The 20157-nt window shown below is 34.8% G+C and overlaps 1 protein-coding gene across 1 annotated transcript in view; it reads left to right on the top strand.

Moving 5' to 3' along the window:
- pcdh15b (protocadherin-related 15b) overlaps nucleotides 1–20157 on the top strand; it is a 190866-nt gene that overhangs the window by 96819 nt on the left and 73890 nt on the right. The window contains exons 14-17 of the mRNA XM_088915772.1: nucleotides 897–1029; nucleotides 1593–1672; nucleotides 8139–8232; nucleotides 15538–15666. Coding sequence (XP_088771898.1) covers nucleotides 897–1029; nucleotides 1593–1672; nucleotides 8139–8232; nucleotides 15538–15666 — 436 coding nt within the window. The remainder of the gene's footprint in view (nucleotides 1–896; nucleotides 1030–1592; nucleotides 1673–8138; nucleotides 8233–15537; nucleotides 15667–20157) is intronic.

Below are 20157 nucleotides of genomic sequence, written 5' to 3'. Positions count from 1 at the left end.
CCCCCTGGCAAGAATTCTCATGAGGAGAGGCACTGGATATGGAAAGGCTAGAACAGCAAAGACTGGCATTGACACACTGAGATAAGAGCAAACACCAGTGATGAGAAGCAGCAGGTGAATAATTATTTGTTTACTGAAGTTGGATCTTAAACGTGGATAGTGAGTGCAACAGAGGATTCATTTCATGATAAGTGCTTTTTACTGGAGTTGGATAAGCCTGACTTAGTTTTATTGTGCACTCCAGTGAAGCTTCCCTAAATAAAAATCATGTGCAATTCCAATAAAAGAGAGTGTGCATATTTAGAATAATCTGCACATGCAAGTGCACTGCTGTTATATCACTTGAATGCTTCTTGTTCTGCAAGATGTCCATATGGTCCAGTGGCTTTAGTCAAAATTCAATCAGCACTGAGTGCAGCAGATTATTCATGGAATAACTAAGAACTACAGCAATGAGATTCCAGGCTTTGAAAAGGGCTTCCGCTGATCATAAAAATCAAATCAAAAGTGTGAACTTAAGCTTGGACATTTCTCCTTGGGCCATTAAAAGCTTCCCTTCACATTAGCAGATAAGAGACAATCATATTTCCAGACTTTACAAGCTTGCTGTTGAATGACTGTTGAACTGTGTTAAAAGTGTAATTGTATCTAGAAAAATCAGATTATGAAATTGGTCAGTTAATAAATGTTAACAAGCCTGTTGTTTTGTGTTTTGTGCACATGCTACAGAGAGCCTGGCTTGTCTTGACAAAATTTCAACTGCAAAGCAAGGTTTAATAAAGCTGATTATACAAGAAAGGTGTTCAGGCATGCTAAGAAAATGTTTATTTCACTATATGTGTCAGTCACTAAGAAACAAAAGTATATTTGAATGTATTCAATTATTCTGATTACAGGAGCTCCATAACTACAGTCTATATAGAGGTTCTACCACCGAACAACCAGAGTCCTCCTCGGTTCCCCCAGTTTATGTACAGTCTGGAAGTCAGCGAGGGCATGAGGACTGGAGCTGTTCTACTGAACCTGCAGGTAGTTCATGAAATGAGGGCTTTTCTTGGTAAAAACGTGCTTTAAAAGTTACTGGTATCTTATCTTCACTATTTTTTTAAGTTTAAATATTTTTAGTAATACTAAAATAAACCATTTTCTTCTTACCCATCTTTCCCCTTCCACCCTCTTACTCATACACACTATAAGCTTAGATATCACTTTTATAAATGGACTTTTTGCACTTCTTCCTCTGCTCTGCAGGGGGCAGTCTCATTCTTTTCCACCTGCGAAACATATCACCAAATGACCAGGTCTTTGGCATAGTATTTGATGCTTTATTTTTTTCAGTATCATGTGATCTATAATAAGATATACAATATATCCTCTGTACAAGAAACTTCACTCAGATTGTTATAGTAAACTTTCTGATGTACAGGGAGGTCTGTGGGTTGATATTGTAAACAAGAATTTGTTCTCAATTAACTTACTTTAAAATAAATCACACATAGAAATGTAATCCTAACATACCTTAAATAAAGAAAACCTTAAGAGAAAATTATATTTCTTCACTTGTTTATTGTTACTCTTCTTTACTTCTTTAGGCAACAGACCGTGAAGGTGATCCCATAATGTACCGTATCCAAAATGGAGATCCTCAGAATGTATTCAACCTTACCCAAAAGTAAGACCAGCAGTGACAGATACACAAAAACACAGAGTAGTTGCTTTGGATATCTAAGCAGATGAAAAAATGACCCCTGCCATACACAAGAGCTGTAAGGAGTCTACAAATACTCGTTCAATTAGATGTATCACCTTAAATACAGCAATATTATTATTATTATAGTGACGATGATGGTGATGATGATCATGATATGATACTGTAGACATGCTTGGGAGATAGATAGGAGATCAGATTTAGAAAAGCGAAAGTTGTGAGGTGGGGAGTAGGATACTCGGACAGGTACTGAGGTGCCAAGCCATGCAGAGCCTTATACATGTAGATGAGCAAGTCGAAATGAAACTTGACAGGAAACCAGTGCAAGGACTCCAGGATAGGAGTAGTGTGATCACTTGCACTAGACTTGGTCAGGATTCTGGCTGCTGAATTTTGGACATACTGGAGTTAGTTCAATGTGGATTTAGAAACAACAATAATAATAATAAAAAATATTTTTATAATTTAGAACTGATAAATTCACTAATTTCATAATTTCACATTGTGGGTGCTGTGGTAATATTCTTTATTTTTCTTTTTTCCTTTAGTGAATCTCATATTTTGTGTCGGTGTTGCTTTAGAAAAATATAAATGCATGCCAGGGAACAATGCATTCAGATATATTATTCTAGTATCTTGGATAATTAAATTATTTGTTCGATACATTGTGTCAAACCTGCAAATTGATTAATGTGTGGAGCTGATGCAATGCTGTATATTGCATTCATCAGAGTCAGTTTTATTCATTAGGAAAGAAAAGTACAAACAGAATATGTAGAAATATTCAAAATACAAGTGTATTCATTAAAAGCTTGCAGATTTAAACCAATTCTTTTTTTCAGTTAACTCTTTTATGGTTATTTGAAAAAGAGTCATAGGGTTTTTGATGGATGGGTATTAAAATGACTTGTTATGCTTTTATAAAATTCACAGAATAACATTCAGTTTTTAATAAATCTGCTCAGTAAATTAAGTATTTGCTACAGTATGTGTGGTTGCAACATGGTTAGGATTTCTATAATGCATTGCACGTTATGAGGCGAAAACGATATTTTACAACTTAAAACTTAAAAACTGGTTTTGCTGTGGGATGGTGTATCCCATTGTTCAGTGTTGAGGTTTGTATTTACCTCTGATAGAATTTGATAAGTGTCACCCTATTATTCATGTACAGTAAAGAGATCAGGCAAAAAAGAGCAGATCTGAATCAAGTCAAAAATTGTCATATGAATGAGTATTTTAACAGGGCATTTCCCCCTCAGTGGACTTTTCAAATGTTAATAAAGAAACCTACAGTATTTGGACCTATTTTTTCATTTTTAACAAATTTTAACTTTCTTTCTAATATTTAAGTTTTAAAAATAACACTTCAAGACGGACTAAATAAATCACTCAAACCAAGGACACAATCCAAAAAATGTAAAAACTTACAAAAAAATATCTGTGTGACTGAGTCTATTACATAACATGTTGTTACCATCTTGTTACCACTTTCTGTAACAGGAAATCTGGCCTAAAGATTTCACCACTATGTACTAGAGATAGCAGGGCTACTGTACAGTATGTATGCTCTCAGCTTCAATTGTCACTTGTCATATAACAAATACAATGAATAATTAATAAGTAATAAAAAATAAGTCAATGTAATAGGAAACAGAACCAGGTTACTTTTCATTTGTGTGTTTTTGAAAAGAGAAATGTATAAATTGGTAATCTATTTTTTTAGCTTTGTTAGAACTATTTTGCTAAAGTTACTGTCAGCATTGTGTGTAAATTTGACTTTTCCTTTAGTGTGGTAAGGAGAGCTCTAGTACCTGCAGTCTCTTTTAACAAAATTACCCTGTTAAATTCAGTGAAATAAACATGAGCTTGACTATTGAAGCATGTTCCTTTGCAACTTTGGAGAAAAAGTAGGATGAGTCATTAATGTTCAAAAGCTCCATGTCTCAGGCATTTTCTGTTTCTCTTTGGTATGTGTGAAAGCTAAATAAGACAGCACTGATTCCAAGGGTTACTTCAAACAAGTCATACACACAAAAGGCTCAGTATTAACAGTCTCAAACTGAAAGAAATGAAAGTGTTATAAAACATTAACACACTAGTGAAGTTTACTTTTCCCAAAACAAACAACATAACAAGGAAACAAGTGACTTAAGAATATTTTATTCTTTTCTAATAAAAAATGACAATTTATTTCCTAATTGCCTAATCCATTTAACAGATTTTTGTATGTTTTTCTTTAAACATCCCAAATAAAGAAATCACTGTTTTTTAAATTAAATTAAAGGTTATTCACCATAGGGAACACAAGGTACCAAATGTACTGTATATTTCAGGTGTATAGAAACAAATACCTCAGTTAAAAAACTTCATACATCCTGTTATGTTATTTTCTAAAGCCCTGTATGTAAATAAGAATGATGGTTATTTGTTTATTGGTCATTGGGTGCTTATTGTGTTTATTTGTGTTTTTTCTTGAAATTGTTCAATTAAACTAATATTTGAAAATATAAATTGGTAGACAAACCTATGGAGATGCCATAAGATCTTAATGGAAATGTAAGAATGGAGCAGTATGCATAAAAAATATCTAGATCATTGTAATATTGCGGGAGTGGGTGGAGCCGCGGCGATGCCCAGTCTGAAGGGACAGAGGCACCGGTGTGAAGAGAGTGAAAACGGGAAAAACCAAAATCAAAAAGAAAAATAAGCCACTTTGGACAGCGAAGTCTAGAAGAAGACAAACAAGGCCAAACACAAAAGAAACTCAACCTGTCCCGGTGGAAATACACGGCGAGACAGGAGAAAAGAAAAACGCTGACTTACGCTCGCATCACAGTCCCCTCCGGGACTGTCACTGGAAGGTTCTCCCCTTGGGGGTCTGCTCTTCCCTCGGAGGAGGTGCTCAGTGTGTCTTAAAGAGCCCCCACAGCTGCGGCTCATCCCTAAATCAGCCAGGGCTGCTGTGGCTGAAAAAAGGCAACGTGCTGCCCTTAATCCAGGGCTCTGCCTCCACACTGAACAATGTGTTTTCCCATTTTAGTGAAAAAAACAAGCTCCTTCTTTAAGAAGCTCAGTTTATTCAGTCAGGAAAGCCATGTGAAAATCTAGAACAACCCAGCTGATTGCCTTGTTCTTTTGAAATGGGCTGAAAGAGTGTAAAGGTAGCACTTATGTTAAGTGAATAGCCAGCCCTCAGAAGGAAGAGATAAACTATAGGAATTCTGTATCCATAATCACCCCCACTGAAGTGCATTCTGTTGGAGTAATTGCAAGAAAAGTCATTGTTGTGCATAATGGATGTGCATGCCACAAGCAACAGAGGAAAACTATGGTAGTACAGAGGCTATACAACAAGTGTCCAAGACAAAGACAGAAAAAACAGACTGACAGTTGGAAAGCTGAACACAAACCACACAAAATCCCAGAAAACAGCATGGAGGTACAGTACCTTAGAAAGCTGGAATGAAATCCAGAGCAGTAGCTCGAAATAGTTTTTTCACAAAAAAATAAACTTAATTCTTAGAATGGGCACCAACAGCTTATACTGTAGAGAAGAGTGGTTCAAACCAGTGGTTCCTTACCCTGATCCTTCTGGATTTATTCCATTTGAATTAGTAATCACAGTTAATTTGATTTTAGTATAGTGCTTGTAAGTTTGCTTTCATCTCTTAAAAGGTCAAATGGGATTTTTTTATGATTATTGCCCCTGTACCAATTTTTAAGTATAATTGTGTAATCAACTGATCAAGTAGAAAGAGCTGTTTAGTCAGAAATAATGGCAAATATTGAGTAGTGGCTGTGTAAAGGTATGTATGCTGAATTTGTTGGAACCTATTGAAATAGGGTATTTATATTCACCCAGGACTGACTAAAGAAATAGTTCAAATAGAAGTGAAAATAAAAGTCTAGACAAGAAGGCAGATCAATTAAGTTATCAGTTAATACTAGAGATTTACAGCTCATCTGGAATGTTATCCTATAGACTGATGAAATTAATTAATAATGCTTTAATTTGGGAAACAGCTACAGTAAATGTGAATTTTATGAATCATAGTAGCAACAGGTTTTAAACTGATATGCTCCCTAGCTGTCAGCCTTATCCTACTTTTACAGAATAAGCTTGATAGGAGAACAAGAAAGATAATTTCAACATAAATTTATCAGAAATACACTTCAGGAAATAATGAGGGGTGAATGGGCAAATGTACACCACGATTTACTGTACTGTTAATCATGTGTTACAGAGTGTTTCTGGTATGTGCCTGTTTATGAGAAAGTTGGAAGTAAAGTTCAAACTTTTGCATTAAGTCAGTCAGCAGTTTTGAACAGTGATGTTGAGCTGTTAGGTAAAATGCAAGCCACTATAAAAGATGTGCAATGCAAATCATGCCCAGTGCTATTATCTGGTTGATGCCATTTTTATATATTACAGAGTAAAGTGATTCAATAAAGCATCACACAGTTTGTATATTATGCTAGAAGGCTTTGCTGGAATAACTAAATACTGGCACACACATAAACAATTATTTTCGAAAGAGTTTTAGAAATACAATTCTCATTTCTGAAAATATATTCGTTTTATAAAGCCATAGCTAGCATTTTTAAAAGTATTTGTAATAAGTACATTTACTGTGCACATGTGAACGAGTATGATTTACATTGACATTTTTATGTTTTATTTCTAAGGCTGGTCATATAATTTAAGGTGATTCTTCTTCTTCTTTTATGTAACAATGTAGACAAAGGGGTTGTTTACTCTTCACTGTATTACTAATTATAAACATGCAAAAACTGGCAATTACAAAAGTTACAGCTGCTATATGCTGTATATTCTTTAAGACATGGACTCTATCAATGGACTTAGTAACACTACCAAATAAATACAAATAAAATCTATGTAGTTAGTATGTTAGAATGTGGAAACAATCTTTAAACAGATTGAAGCAAAAAAAAACATTCTCCACTTTCCTTCTAAATTTCCCATATGTTGTATGCAACACAATTACAAAAGATGAAATAATTTTTTCCTGTATGTAATGCTACATAAATTTGTCTTGGAGCAGAAACTCCCTTATACATGAAAAAGCAGCATTTGGAATCTAGTTGTGAGTGGTGTTTTCTGGTTGCTGAATCCAATACCATAAAAGCCTATTACAGACAAACCAAATAGCTTGGGGGTCTGTACATATATTTTATTTCTTGGTTGCATTAGCTAAATAATTGCAGTAGTGGAAATGGAAATGAAAAGCATTTTCTGGGTGCAAGTAAAGCATAGTTTTTAACAGTTGCTTACATCTGATCATGTTTTCAATTTAGTTATATTTTTTTCTCCCAATTTGGAATCACAGTTTTTATTTTATTTCCCGGCTCCCTGCTACATCCCCTGTACCAGCATGGGACAGTACAAGGATTGCAGGCTCTATCCTTCAGATACTGTTGAGCTACTCACCCGCAATCAAACAATCAACCATTTTATTCGGGATAGCTTCCTTCACAACACATGAAACTCTGTGGGCTGTGTAGTACCTTAGAAAATAATTACCTGCAGGCACCAGTGGCTATTTTTGCAAGTCAAGCAAGGAACCCTCATTGAGTCAAGCTCATCCAACCCCGATAACATTGGGATACTTGAGTTGTGTAACCTGGAGAATCAAAGTCGGTGTCAGCTAACACAACAACATCTCAACTGTTGAGCTCCACCTTAATTATGAATTATGAAAATATGAGAATCTAAAACATCTGAGTTTAGAATTACCTGTAATAGCATCTGTGACATTTACACCATGTGTTGGGATTGCAAATACTTTCCTTTACAATAAAATATGTTTCTAAATTTGTAATCATTATATATTTTTATATTTATTTAAATGGAGTAGAACATTCAAAATTTTCTTGATTCAAAAACATAACACCGTAACTCCAATCTTGAAAAAGTTTGCAATTTTTGTTTCTATTTTCAATCATTTAATTTTTTTAACGTTTTCTGAAACTTCTGAATACATTACAGGTCTGACAGTAACACAATTTTATCTTAAAGCCATTTTATTTTAGCTTTGCTTTGTTTTAAAAATCCCTTATCCTTTTATAGTTACTGGTTTAGACTAAGGCAAACATGAGGTCAAGAATTATCTTAAAATTGAAATCAATCACCAAATAGACATATTTTAGTCAAAATGTAACTGTATGAATTGTCTTCACTGTCTGAAAAGTACAAATTCTTTTTTCTGCATGCAATTCTTTAAAATGTCAGTTTGAAGTGTTTTTTTCGCTCTGAAAAACTTAGGATCAAAGTAAAAGAAAACAAAACAAAAACACAGTTGGATGCCACATTATTTTTAAGTCTGTAAGAGTGACAATGTCTCACACATCACAGATGTTCAAATGTGATTAGTCATCGTTGTTTTTTTCTTTTTTCTGCTTTTCACAGTTCAGGGTTTTTGGTGTTAAGTAAGCCCTTGGACAGAGAGAGCACAGATCGATATATCCTGATTGTTACAGCATCAGATGGAAGACCTGATGGGGTAAGTCTGTAGTTTATTTGATCAGAACAGTCAGAAGTATAACAATATTGATTGATTGTGCTAGTATCTTAGTATGAGTATTAATCTTTACGCACTGGTCACATTCAGACAGAACAAGATGTTCAACAACTCCAACCTATTCCCTTTTCATATTTCTTCTACCCCTCTCAATTAAACAATTACCCAATTATTTTCTTAGGTCTCGATTATCATAGAGTATTATAATTATGCATTTTAGACCATCATCAGACCATCTTTATAACTGAGAGATCAGGTGGAAAAAAGTTATGGCCATTCAGGAACTGAGTCTCTATGCTGTAGGTTTAGGTTTTAAACACAAGATACAGTATATTATCCCATTAAGAGACTTACAGAACAAAATGTAATATGCACATGATCAATATTGATGTATAAGAATATCAATATATTCAAAGCTAATTTCTGGACAAGTGGTTAGTTTAATATCAATAACTGAGTAAATTAGCCAATGCCTCTTGGGAATTATGGTATAATTTGTTTATCTGTTATGGTAAGCACTAGAGGTGCTTTTAAAGAAATTGGGGTTAAAAAAAATAAATGTACTGTATCATCTGTAAATGTTTTGAAATACGTTTGTATTCTGTTCCAATGACAAGTCTAAGATAGTGTCACATCACAGACTGCAATAGAAGCAATGCCGCATTTTTAAATGACATGGGTACAGTGCGACCTTTACTGAAATTGAATACAAATTTTCCTTTACTGCTGAGTGCTGATAACTGAATAAAAACTCTTAATTTAATCATAACCCACTTTAATTAGAGATGTTGTCAGAGTGTTTTCCTCTTGTGAAATGGTGGAAGAAAAAGTGTTGTGTGTGTATCTTGTGGAACAGAAAGTAAATCAACAAAGAATAAAGTACCAATAAAACCCCTCTGCTCTCATGTCCATCTTAACATTTTACTTCCTTTAGCAGCTTAATCCAACTCTCTTCAGTTTCATAAAATATTGAGCACACTTATAAATGAACAGAAACGTGTGGAAAATTTGCCTTTAGCTTTGCCAGCTTTAGAATGGGCAGTGCACTGGGAACTTTTGCATATGCTAAACAGAACAGAAAGAAGGCTTGAGTGAAAAGCTCTTTCAGCGGCTGAATTCTAAAGCAGCTTGATGGAGTATAGAGTAGAGGGGGTTTCCGGGGCTCGATGACTTCTGTCTGTCCTCTGTCCGAGGATAGCCGTGGTGCCATGAGGATGCATGCGTAGCCGGCCGAGATTGTTCTGATGTACCGCAGGCCAATTAATGTGCCCCAGCAGGAGCAGGCACGGGGGATTCTCACATTTCGATCTTCGGCAGCCTCTGCCCAGCAGGAGTCACTGCGAGAATCATATATGAAGAGTGTTCATTAGCAGATCTGGGGTGATGTGTAATTAAAAACTCATTAAGGTAACCATAAGTATCAGACCCTAGGGGGAAAAAAAAGGCCCACCTAGTTTAATGGCCTCATAGTACATGACTCTAGTCTTTTTTTCACTAATGAAAAAAATAATGTAAATGACGCCACTTCTCCCACTTGTGCTAGATATCACAAATAAAAGCTTTTCAAACAAGCTTTTAAGTTCTGTTTTTAAGAAACAGGCTGTTTGCAAAGGCTGTATAAAAAACATCTTAGGTCCCACACAACATGGACTACCACATGGATAATCATTGTGATAGTTCTGGTCTAGAGGCATTAAGTACATTCTGAGTGCTTTAAAACACAAAATACAAGTAATTTATGCCTCATGACTGGATCCCCATTCTTCATAACATGAGACATAAGGTATTCAGACCAAATGGTTAGATCCAGCCTTGAGGTATAGTGGTACCTCTTTTCATTTATTTCCAATTTTTGAATCATGCTTGCAAATGTGCAATCTAAGAGCTTCATGACATGAAATACTGTGCTGTGAAATACCAGCTGTGAAAGCCCAGCATAGAATGATAGTACACTAAATTCTTCTCAGTATGAAATGCCAGTTATTTTCACATAACATAGACACACGTCTAAAGGCCGTGCTCATAAACGTTTTTTAAAAAGGTGGAAAAAAGATACATTTTAAATCATTTAAATTAATTTATTTTCTTTAATTAAAATCTAATCTTTGTCTGACACTTTCAGCTTGTTTGTCTCACTTTCTCATTAGGAGTAAAGTAGCCATTCTGTCCTGAAAACAGTACATGTTTTCTGAATATGGTCCTAAGTTCTTAGAAGTTGCAGCATACTGCTATAATTTTCATGATAGCATCATCAATTCATTATTCAGGGAAAAGAGCTATATCTTTAAACTGTCTTTTAAGAAAATAGAGAAGCAGGGGACACCAAGCAGCCGTATCATTAAAAGCACTCATTCAGGACACATTGACCTGGTTTGTCCAGAGATCTGGTTTGACTGTGTCAATGCTGATAGTGACTGTGATCCCAGTATGCACTTTTCTCATGTGCAGCTGTGGCTGATTGGACTTCGGCAGGTGCCTGTGAGCTTTACAAGGAACCCGTGCGCTTACGGTGTTATCAGTGAAGGACTGCACCAGTCCTCCATTCGATGCATCATCTCTCCTATTGGAGCTGTGAGGTTTCGCGGTGTGAAAAGACAGATGGCTCAACAGTGCACATTTCAAAGACATGTGTGAAGGTGGGCCTGTCAGAGATGTGACAAGGTCATAGCATTGAGTTAGACTGATTAATAATTACTGATTCTTAAAGTATGTAAAGCAAAATAATTGGTAATTCTTAAAGTCAAACAGAAAACTAATGTAGTCAGTCAGTACCTTTTTTTCTCTATCTTCACACTAAAGTAATGCCTTTTTAGTATTTTTAGAAATTACTGTATATGGATGCATCAAAATCTGAAAAACTTCTGTTTCTGTTTTTTGTTGTTATTGGTCTTATTTTGACACCAGGAAATGACACAATTTGGATAAATATCTATTTGCATAAACCCTGTTAAAATTCGTCTAGTTGTGCTTAATGATTGCACATTATTTTCAGAAATAATCTCATTAAGCATTCAGGTCATACCACACATGTTACTGGTCCGTACTATTGACAGAGCACAGCAGAGTATTAAGTGGACTTAGCAGGTATATATAACTAGGTCTCCTTAAAGTTGATGGATGGCATCGCATTTATCCCGTCTAAGATGTTTTTGTGAACAGAGCCAAGTAACAGTAATCCACCATTATGCTCTGACTGTCAACTGCCCTTGGGAATTACAAGAAGGAAAAAAAGCTAACATAAACTAACATCCAAACTTTTTTTAGTTTTAGCATTTAATAGCATTTAAATTATAATATCATGTTTTACCCCCTGTAAATGTCATTCAGACAGCAGAAGCAATAAATAATCTCAATCTGTTCTGTCCTATCACCACTACTTTTTCCTTTTAAAATGAGTTGTGTTACTGAGATGGGAAACTACAGTTTTGGAATAATACAGAGGTATAGTGTACATTTTGTTCCTCCTATGAGTATGTGAGTATCCTCCTATGAGTATGAATTTGTTCATTAGGAGTTTAATTAACAAATTGAACTAAATATTTGGATAACAAGTTTTAGAGTTTAATCATCTCATTTTAGTTTTTAAACCTGTGCAAATCCTTAGGGAGTTTAATATTCTCAGAACTGAACATTTTCAGAATTAAAGGGCTATAATGTAGCCACTGTCTTTATTTGTTATTTCATATCATTTTCTAGAAGTTTAAAGCACCACTGTTAACTTGATTGTTTTATCCCATACCAAGCATCCACTGAAAAAGAAGCATGTAAGAAAACAATTCAAAGTGATGTAGCAAAGTTGTTGAAAAAAAAATCATATAGAAAATCTGAACCCCCATTAAAGTCTATTTTAGATGCTATTTTTGAAGATAGCACCCTTGTGCTTGGATATGACAGAATTTATACTAAATCCTCCTGAAATGTGACATGACAAATATCCACATTATCCTGTTTGTGGTAAATTGGGTATATTCATATCCTTTGTTAGTGTATGCCACTTGTGGAACAGCAAAATAAAAAGGTCTTTGTAAAAGAGGCACAAGGAAACAGCTGCTGCAAGTTTGTTGTTTCACCTCAATTCTCCAAAGAAGTGAAACTGTAGTACAAGGTGAATTGTCAAACTAACCATCTGTTTTTTTCCCATTCTACAAGATTCTGCTTTGTTCCACTACAGATTATAACCTTAATGAAGTTCCTCTTAAGAATGGCAATTTTTAAAGGAGAGAGAAACTTAAAAACATAGTTTGAATGTTTTTTTTAATTAAATTGGAATTAAATGTATATGCCCCCTACCTTCCTTTTTTAAAAGAAGAAAAAAAATTACATATCATTCTTTATGATGTATTAGAGAAACTCATTAATCACCCTCAGCATGACAGACATTGACTTAATGAAATGTTCTGCTTTGATACCGACAGGCTAAAAAGAGCCCTAATTGGCTTCAAAGGAAGAGAATCTATAATGTTTGTGAAATAGTGAAAGTTAATCCCTTCCCCTTTCCAGGGACCAGCGCACTCAGCCACAGATGAATCTTGTACATTGAAATCCTAGCTGACAGCCACCTTCAAAAAAGCAAATTGCTTAAAATATCAATCAGGAAGTCCTGCTGTGTATGTTAAAAACTGTCATGGTGGCGGGTAATTTGCAATTTGACTTATACGATTAAATAATACGCCTAAACCCAGCTCTTAAAACATGCAGTATCACTCACATACAATACATTCCACCACAAATAAGATGAAATCCAAATTAACAATGTTTATCCTTGTTTGTCATTCGGTGTTGGTGACAGATCAAGAAGTAAATGCTAACAACATGCTGAAGACAAAAGCTTCTTGTTTTATAGGAGAGACGTTCAAGTTGCAGGAAACTCCACTAGTGTTCTCAACCTTTACTATCCCACGGCACATTTACTTAAATATAAAACGAGCCTATTCCAACAAGTAACAGGCATACACCTTGGACAGGATACCAACCCAGCGCCAGGCATTCTCAGAAAAGGTCCAATTACCCTACCAGTTTGTCTTCAGACTGTGGAAGGAAACCAAAGCACCTGGAGGAACCCCATGCGAACACAGGGAGAACGTACAAATACAACTCCATGCAGATGGAACCCAAGACCAGAATTTAACCCAAATGCTGCAAGGCAGCAACGCTAACCGCTGTACCACTGTGCTGCCAATTATGTCATCATATAATGAAATATTTTATATTATCCTTACATGACTTTTCCAAAATTTCACAGCACAATGGATCTCTGAAGGCATATCAATAGAGAAATGCTACGCTTGAAAACTTGTCAAGACCAAATGACAAGGACTCCAGAATCCCTAAAATATCCTCCTCTGGAGTGCCTTGTAGCCCATATGTTCTCCTTGGAATCCATTTCCAGGCCTTCTGTGATGTTGCCTGCAGGGTCTTTCCAGAGGAAGCAATTGTTTCAACATTGATTATTCACTGTGTATTAGTTTCTTTTCATTGCAATAATTCATATAGTCTTTTTTAGCTAGTATACATGAATCTTTAAAATAATGATTGTGAAGTGTGTCCCTAGTTTCTTTTTTAATTTATTAGCTGATTTTATTCCACTAAGTAATTTTTTCACTAATAATAGTATAGTTATACAGTAGGGAGCTAATTATGTACATACCTACTGTATAAATGTCTGACATAATTGGCAGCACAGTTTATCATCCCACAATGATAAGATAGGCAGTGAAATGCACAATGTTTCAGCTGTAGGTGCCATGGTCAGGTGTGAAGAAGGCTATGCACCTGAAGAACAGCACGTACTGTATTGAAATCTTTGCACAGGAGGAGGGTTCTGCACCTGAAAAGGACTAGGTGCCAAAAGAGGTCTCTGCAGCTATAGAAGGCTGTACACCTGAAGAAGTCTCTGAACCTGGAAAAGGCTCCGCACACAACAAGGGATCTGCACCTTAAGAAGGCTCTATGCTTGAAGAAGTCTCTGCACCTGAAGAAGTTTCTATACCTGAAAAAGACACAGCACCTGATGCGGATGTACATGATTTGCAGCAGATAAAGGATCTACATCTGCAGAGGCCTCTACAACAGGACACGTTGTGTCTTTTTCTCTTCAGCAGAGAGGCACTTACTTTGCAATTTTGCAATGTCTGTATCACAACTTCCCACTTTAACCTGTTCCATACATATAAATATTAAATATAATTCAAATATTGAATTTGAAAACATCAGCACTGAAATTGTTAATTAATTGCTCTCCTAATCTTGGATTAATGGAAATGAATAGTGACATTGTCAGTTGTGCATATCAAGTGAACCAAACCTCTGGCAGACACATGACAGTTGTCATCTCCATAACATGAGGGCCTCAAGGACTAGAGTATATTTCCTGAGGAGAAAACAGTGTGGCTCTTGAGTTTATCGCTGTCTGTTTGCATAAAGTTTCTTCTTTTGAATTTACCTCATAGCTCATGCTCATTGTTCTATATAATAAAACATGTTTTCATGACATTACAATAAAAAACACAATGACCTTGACAATTGCTGCAACCACAAACAGGATAAAACTTTAAGTATTGGTGATATGCTTCATTAATTACAATACATTTGGGCAAAATTTATTTATTTTCATTTTGCTAAGATTTTTACAATTTCAACTGATACATTTATACACATTTTAAGATAATATCTCTATATTTCATTTGTTGTAAGGTATTATCCTATTAATGGGATAAATTATTTAAAAATAAAACAAAAAATCAAATATAATCTGGCATTTGCACATCCCTTTAAAAAAAGTTCAGCCCAATGTATTTAGTTTTGTAATAAATTGTAACAGTTTCCAGTGGTTATCAATTGTGTTAGGGAAAGCTTGTTTTAGCCAGCAATCTGTACATTATCTTGCAAATTCAGTAACTGTTTAATTTCCTGTTTACATAATTTACAGTAAAAACATTTAAATGGTTACACGAATTTGTCAGTATACTGTACTTGGCTTGTACTACAAATTTCTAAAGCCTAGTAAATTGATTTGCTCACATTTATTAACTTTGTAAGCATTTGTTTTAATATGAATTTGCAACTACTATTTTTTTTACAAATTATTACTGTATGTCTTCTTTCATTGTGCTCGTGATTCTTTGCAAAAACACTAAACTTTTTTGCCATTTTGATGTTAATGTAAATGTAATCAAATCAAGTTACAACACTTTGGAAATCAGCCATTGTGTCAACACCCCACCTTTCTGTTGCTTAACATACCTTTCAATAATCTAACAGCCAGTTTTTGTGATCTTTTGATTCTAGACTTCTACTGCCACTGTGAACATAGTTGTCACCGATGTCAATGATAATGACCCCATCTTTGATCCGTTTCTACCCAAAAACTTCACTGTCCAGGAAGAAGAGGCAAATGCATTTGTAGGCCAAGTAAAGGTATGAAGAATTAACCCTTGCATGTCCTCATGTTACAGGGCCAGCCCATACTGGGAGATTTACCTGTGTAACAAACACATAATTAAAAGGTCTGTGTTTTTTATCATTCTCAATAACCAAATTAATCCAGACTTCAATAAGTTCTTGGAAGATTTGGAAAGCAGATGATCCTCCGTGATATGCTCCATCGGTCTGACTGCTGTGTTTTTTTGTTTACAATTTTCCAATTAAAGAAAAGTCATTTAAATAATTTGTCACCTTAAGGGGCATTCTATAATGAGTGGTTTTGTTCAGCTCTGTTAAACAGCAAGGAGTTTTAATTAGCGTTCCAGATTAATAGGGGTTTGGTTTGTCAGAAGAACAATCAGTGGGAAACTATAAGGCATCCAGATGCCTTGATGTTATCTTCTTTGTGTTGCCATTTTGTATTTTGTTTATTTTTTATTTTACATTAGACGTCTGTTCTGCTGATAACAAAATAAATTGGTGGCAATTACAAGTTAGTATTTACTTTTGAGGTTAAACTCCGTGAGTGCATCTCCTGTTGTACAATATGTGTGGTACTGTGCTTTGTGCTGTTCTAGTTTTATATTTCATTTTATTTATTAAACCCATCATGCCTTCAACTCTGTTATTATACAGTATTATACAGTACCCTTTATTCACAGCCTTGAAGAAATAGGAACAAAAACATAGAGTAGAATGAGTTATGGATTAGATAGTGTCTCACTTAAAACAATTAAATAATGATATGCTGTAATCATAATAGGACTGTACAGAGATTGCACTGATCAGACAAAGTCCAAGCAAGAGGATCACATTTATTCATATCTATAGGTGTTCGTTTAACTACAATTCAATAAAACAAATCTGCAGTAACATTCTGCTATTTTGAAGTGCCATTGAAGTGTCCAGATCTACTGTATATAGAGGCCTGAGAAGGTTTACTGTTTCATGGGGTAAACAATTGAGGTAACGTGGATAACATACAGTAGTTAAGTTCAGAGAGTTCTCCAAAGACTGACTCCAAAGAATAGTCATTGACAATTTCACAATTTTATAAAGTAATCCAATGAAAGAAGAATCTACTTTTTTTTTTTTACTCTAGTAGAAAAAAAAGTTATTTAAAAAGCTGCTGGTAAAGTTGCAGCCCTGCCAGGAAGAGTATGCAAGTGTATTTGTTACCACAGGGTATGAAACAACTGGATTGGGAGGCAACTAAATCCAAAGGCAAGAGTCAGAGATTTCTAATACACACTGGCCTCTTCAGGATACAAAGGGTTGAAATCTAACATTTGAAGTTGCTGGCGTGAGTGAGGCATTCGTACCTGGGCGATGAGAAAGAAGCTTCTTCTGAGGGCGAACCACAAAAAGAAATGTCAAATATCATTTCATTGACTATTGGAACAATCTGTAATGCTCACATGAAATGAAATTTTTTTGACATGATCATCAACATTACATTTTCAGTAAAAAGCTCAACACCCAAGAAATAATATATTTGAGGGTATTAATTGAGTATTTAGATATAGTGAGATTTGGCTTAAGCCAACTGGCTGTGCGCCAGCACCCTGTCCATAAAATGAAAAGTATGGATGCTAATGAGCAGAGTGAGCAAATACCAAACAGGCAGCTACAAAGGCTGAGATGGGGTGGAGGAGGATGAATGAGATAAAATGTGTAAAAAGGGTTTTCATCTGAGATATACAGACTTGAGAAACTATGTTGTGAATGTGATTTAGAACAGCTGGGGCAAAAAACGACTTTGTTTTTTATTATCCCTGGTATATACAGTATCTTAAGGTGATGATAACTGAGAACTTTTGTATCTATGGGACATGGAGCCCTTGTCAAGATAGGGGAAATTATTAACTCCAACATGTACCAGGACATTTTAGCCAGAAATCTGGTACTTTTCTGCCAGGAAGCACAAGCTTGGCTGAAAATATACATTCCAGCATGACAATAATCCAGAACATCCAAATTGTCAAGCGAATGGTTAACTACACATAATGTAAATGTTCTCGCATGGCAGCCTCAACCCAGTTGAACATTTGTGATTCTAACTCAACAAGGCATTTCAAAAAGATAAACCAAAGGGTCTAAAGGACTTAGAGCACTTCTTTGCAGAGGAATATTAAAACAAATTCCTCTCTGAAGTACCAGAACCTAATAGCACACTGTAGGAGGCATCTGGTCAGTGTAATCCCTGCCAGTAAGTAAATTTAAATATTAAGTACAATAATGTGAATGAATGTAACCCTCATATTATCTGAATTAGGAATATTTAGGCATTAACATTTTGTCACTTACTGCATTTTCCAGGATGATGGGATTATGACTAGACAGCTCTTCTTTAGAAAACTGGAAGTATCAAGAGTAATAGAATAGTCACTGCCATTAAAGTAAAAGCAAGGGTTCTCATGTGTTATTGGCATATTGATACCTTAATGAAGCTAGTAATTGAACCTCTTCTTTAGGGATGTACGGTTGTGGAGTTTTAACTTGCTCTTCGCACATTTTTCATGTAATCATTATTGGCAGGTCTTTCTGTTAATTATCCTTTACTTATGAGTTTTTATCTTGTCAGGTGAATTTGATTCCTTCAATGAGAAATTTACGTTTACATTTATGTGTACAATTTCATTATGCATTTTATTTTACATAATTACTGATTCACTGAATGTTACACATTATTTATAAAACATCTTACCTCTATGTATACTACAAATACAATTATATATCCCTTTTTTATTTTAAATAAGGCAATAATAACTAGATTAACACTTGTTGCATTTATGTCAGCTCTATTAAATGTTTCTTCACTGGAAAACGTTTTTGTTTATTTTCATGTTTTCCCTACTAAAGTAATCAGCACATCTGTTGAAGGCAGTTTCTCTGCTACAAAGCATTTCATTTGCTTTAACAGCTCAGAAATGCACGTTATGTTATTTATAAGACAGACTGTAAGACAAAAAAACACTGATTTTTTATAGTCTGTGTACTTTCTAAGTGAGATCGTTATATATCCTGAAACAGAAATGTTTATTGCCACACTCCTGAAGAAAAAAAAAACTAGTATGTGTGGTTTTCTTATTAACACGTGTAATTAACTTTTAATTGATTTTTTCAGAAGATAGATGCTTTCATTAGAATGTCTTATGCTTAATTTAGACCTTGTTAAACACTCCTTGACTTGTTGTGATGGTACAGCCATTAATCATATTTTATTTTATTTTTCTAAGGAATGCCCTTATCTTGGTAAAGCAATCTTTAAAAAATTAGCCACATTAACCTGTCTTTTATTATAGAGAAAGCTTTGCTCTAAGCATCAATAATACAGTCTGGCCTGCCTTAAAGTCCCTTTTATTCAACTGGTGAAGCAGTTTCTCACATACTGTATCTACTGTACCTAACTTATTGTATTGTAACAAGTACAGTACATAGTGGCTGATATGTATTTCAATGGTGGATAAAGTGGAATTCCTATATGCAGTATATGCTCTTTGAGGTCCTTTGAGTTGAAAATTGCTATTTAATTGCAAGGAATTATTAATTATTATTTTATGTTAATAACATTTGTATTTTATTATGTTATTATGTTTATTATGTTAAGTTATTTGCAGTTCCTAAACCCCAAAGGCCTATTTTTTTCTGCAAGCACTTTACCATGTGGTAAACATTTTATGAAATTTGTAATATACTCTTGACATTTTAGTTTTCATTTTTAAGAAGTGGCATTTAGGTATCAATTAATAATGTTCTGTGGCCTACAATAGGATAGCTTTCCACCCACACAAAATGTCTAATTGCTTTAATAGCAGCCACAGGCAAAACTTTTCAAAAGATAACTTCATGTAAGATAATATTTTTAAATTAATTTAAGGTAATGGAGCAAACATGCCCTTTTACCTATGTTTGGTAGGTTAATATAATGAACTCTGATTTTGCATTTTTCCTGTCTGTTTTGCCAATTGATTAATTAAAGGGCCCAGCCTTTCCATATGGCTTTGTGAAGTGGTCTTATTTTGTGTGAAGCGCCATTAGAAATGATCTTCTAAAACATCATAGAGGCCAATTATTCTTTAAACTGTATACCATATTTTCAAAATCTGTTTTAAGATCATTATTGGCTTAGTGCCAGATGGAGTCTCTGAAGAGCTGTGCCTGAATTCTAGGGGTGGGTACTCCCTGATTTACTATCTTTAATTATAGTAAAGAGTAATATGTGACTACAGTTCAAAAACTATTAGAACAGCACTGAAGTATTCTACCTGCATGCTAATAAGGTGTCATATTCAAGAGGGAATAAAAATCTTTTAAGCAACTGTGTGCAAACCTAAAGGATTCTTAAAGATTTTTAGCATTATCATTTCCTCTTTTTTTGTTAAAGAAATACCAAAAAGTGTACTGAAGAAAGTTTAGCTTAAAATTCAAGAGGTCACCTCGGGAAGAGAAGGAAATATAACAAAATATGGCCCAGTATGGAGC

This window comes from Atractosteus spatula, chromosome 5 (genome assembly GCF_055471065.1).
Source record: "Atractosteus spatula isolate fAtrSpa1 chromosome 5, fAtrSpa1.hap1, whole genome shotgun sequence".
Lineage (NCBI taxonomy): Eukaryota > Metazoa > Chordata > Actinopteri > Semionotiformes > Lepisosteidae > Atractosteus > Atractosteus spatula.
This window is presented reverse-complemented; position numbering and strand designations above follow the sequence as displayed.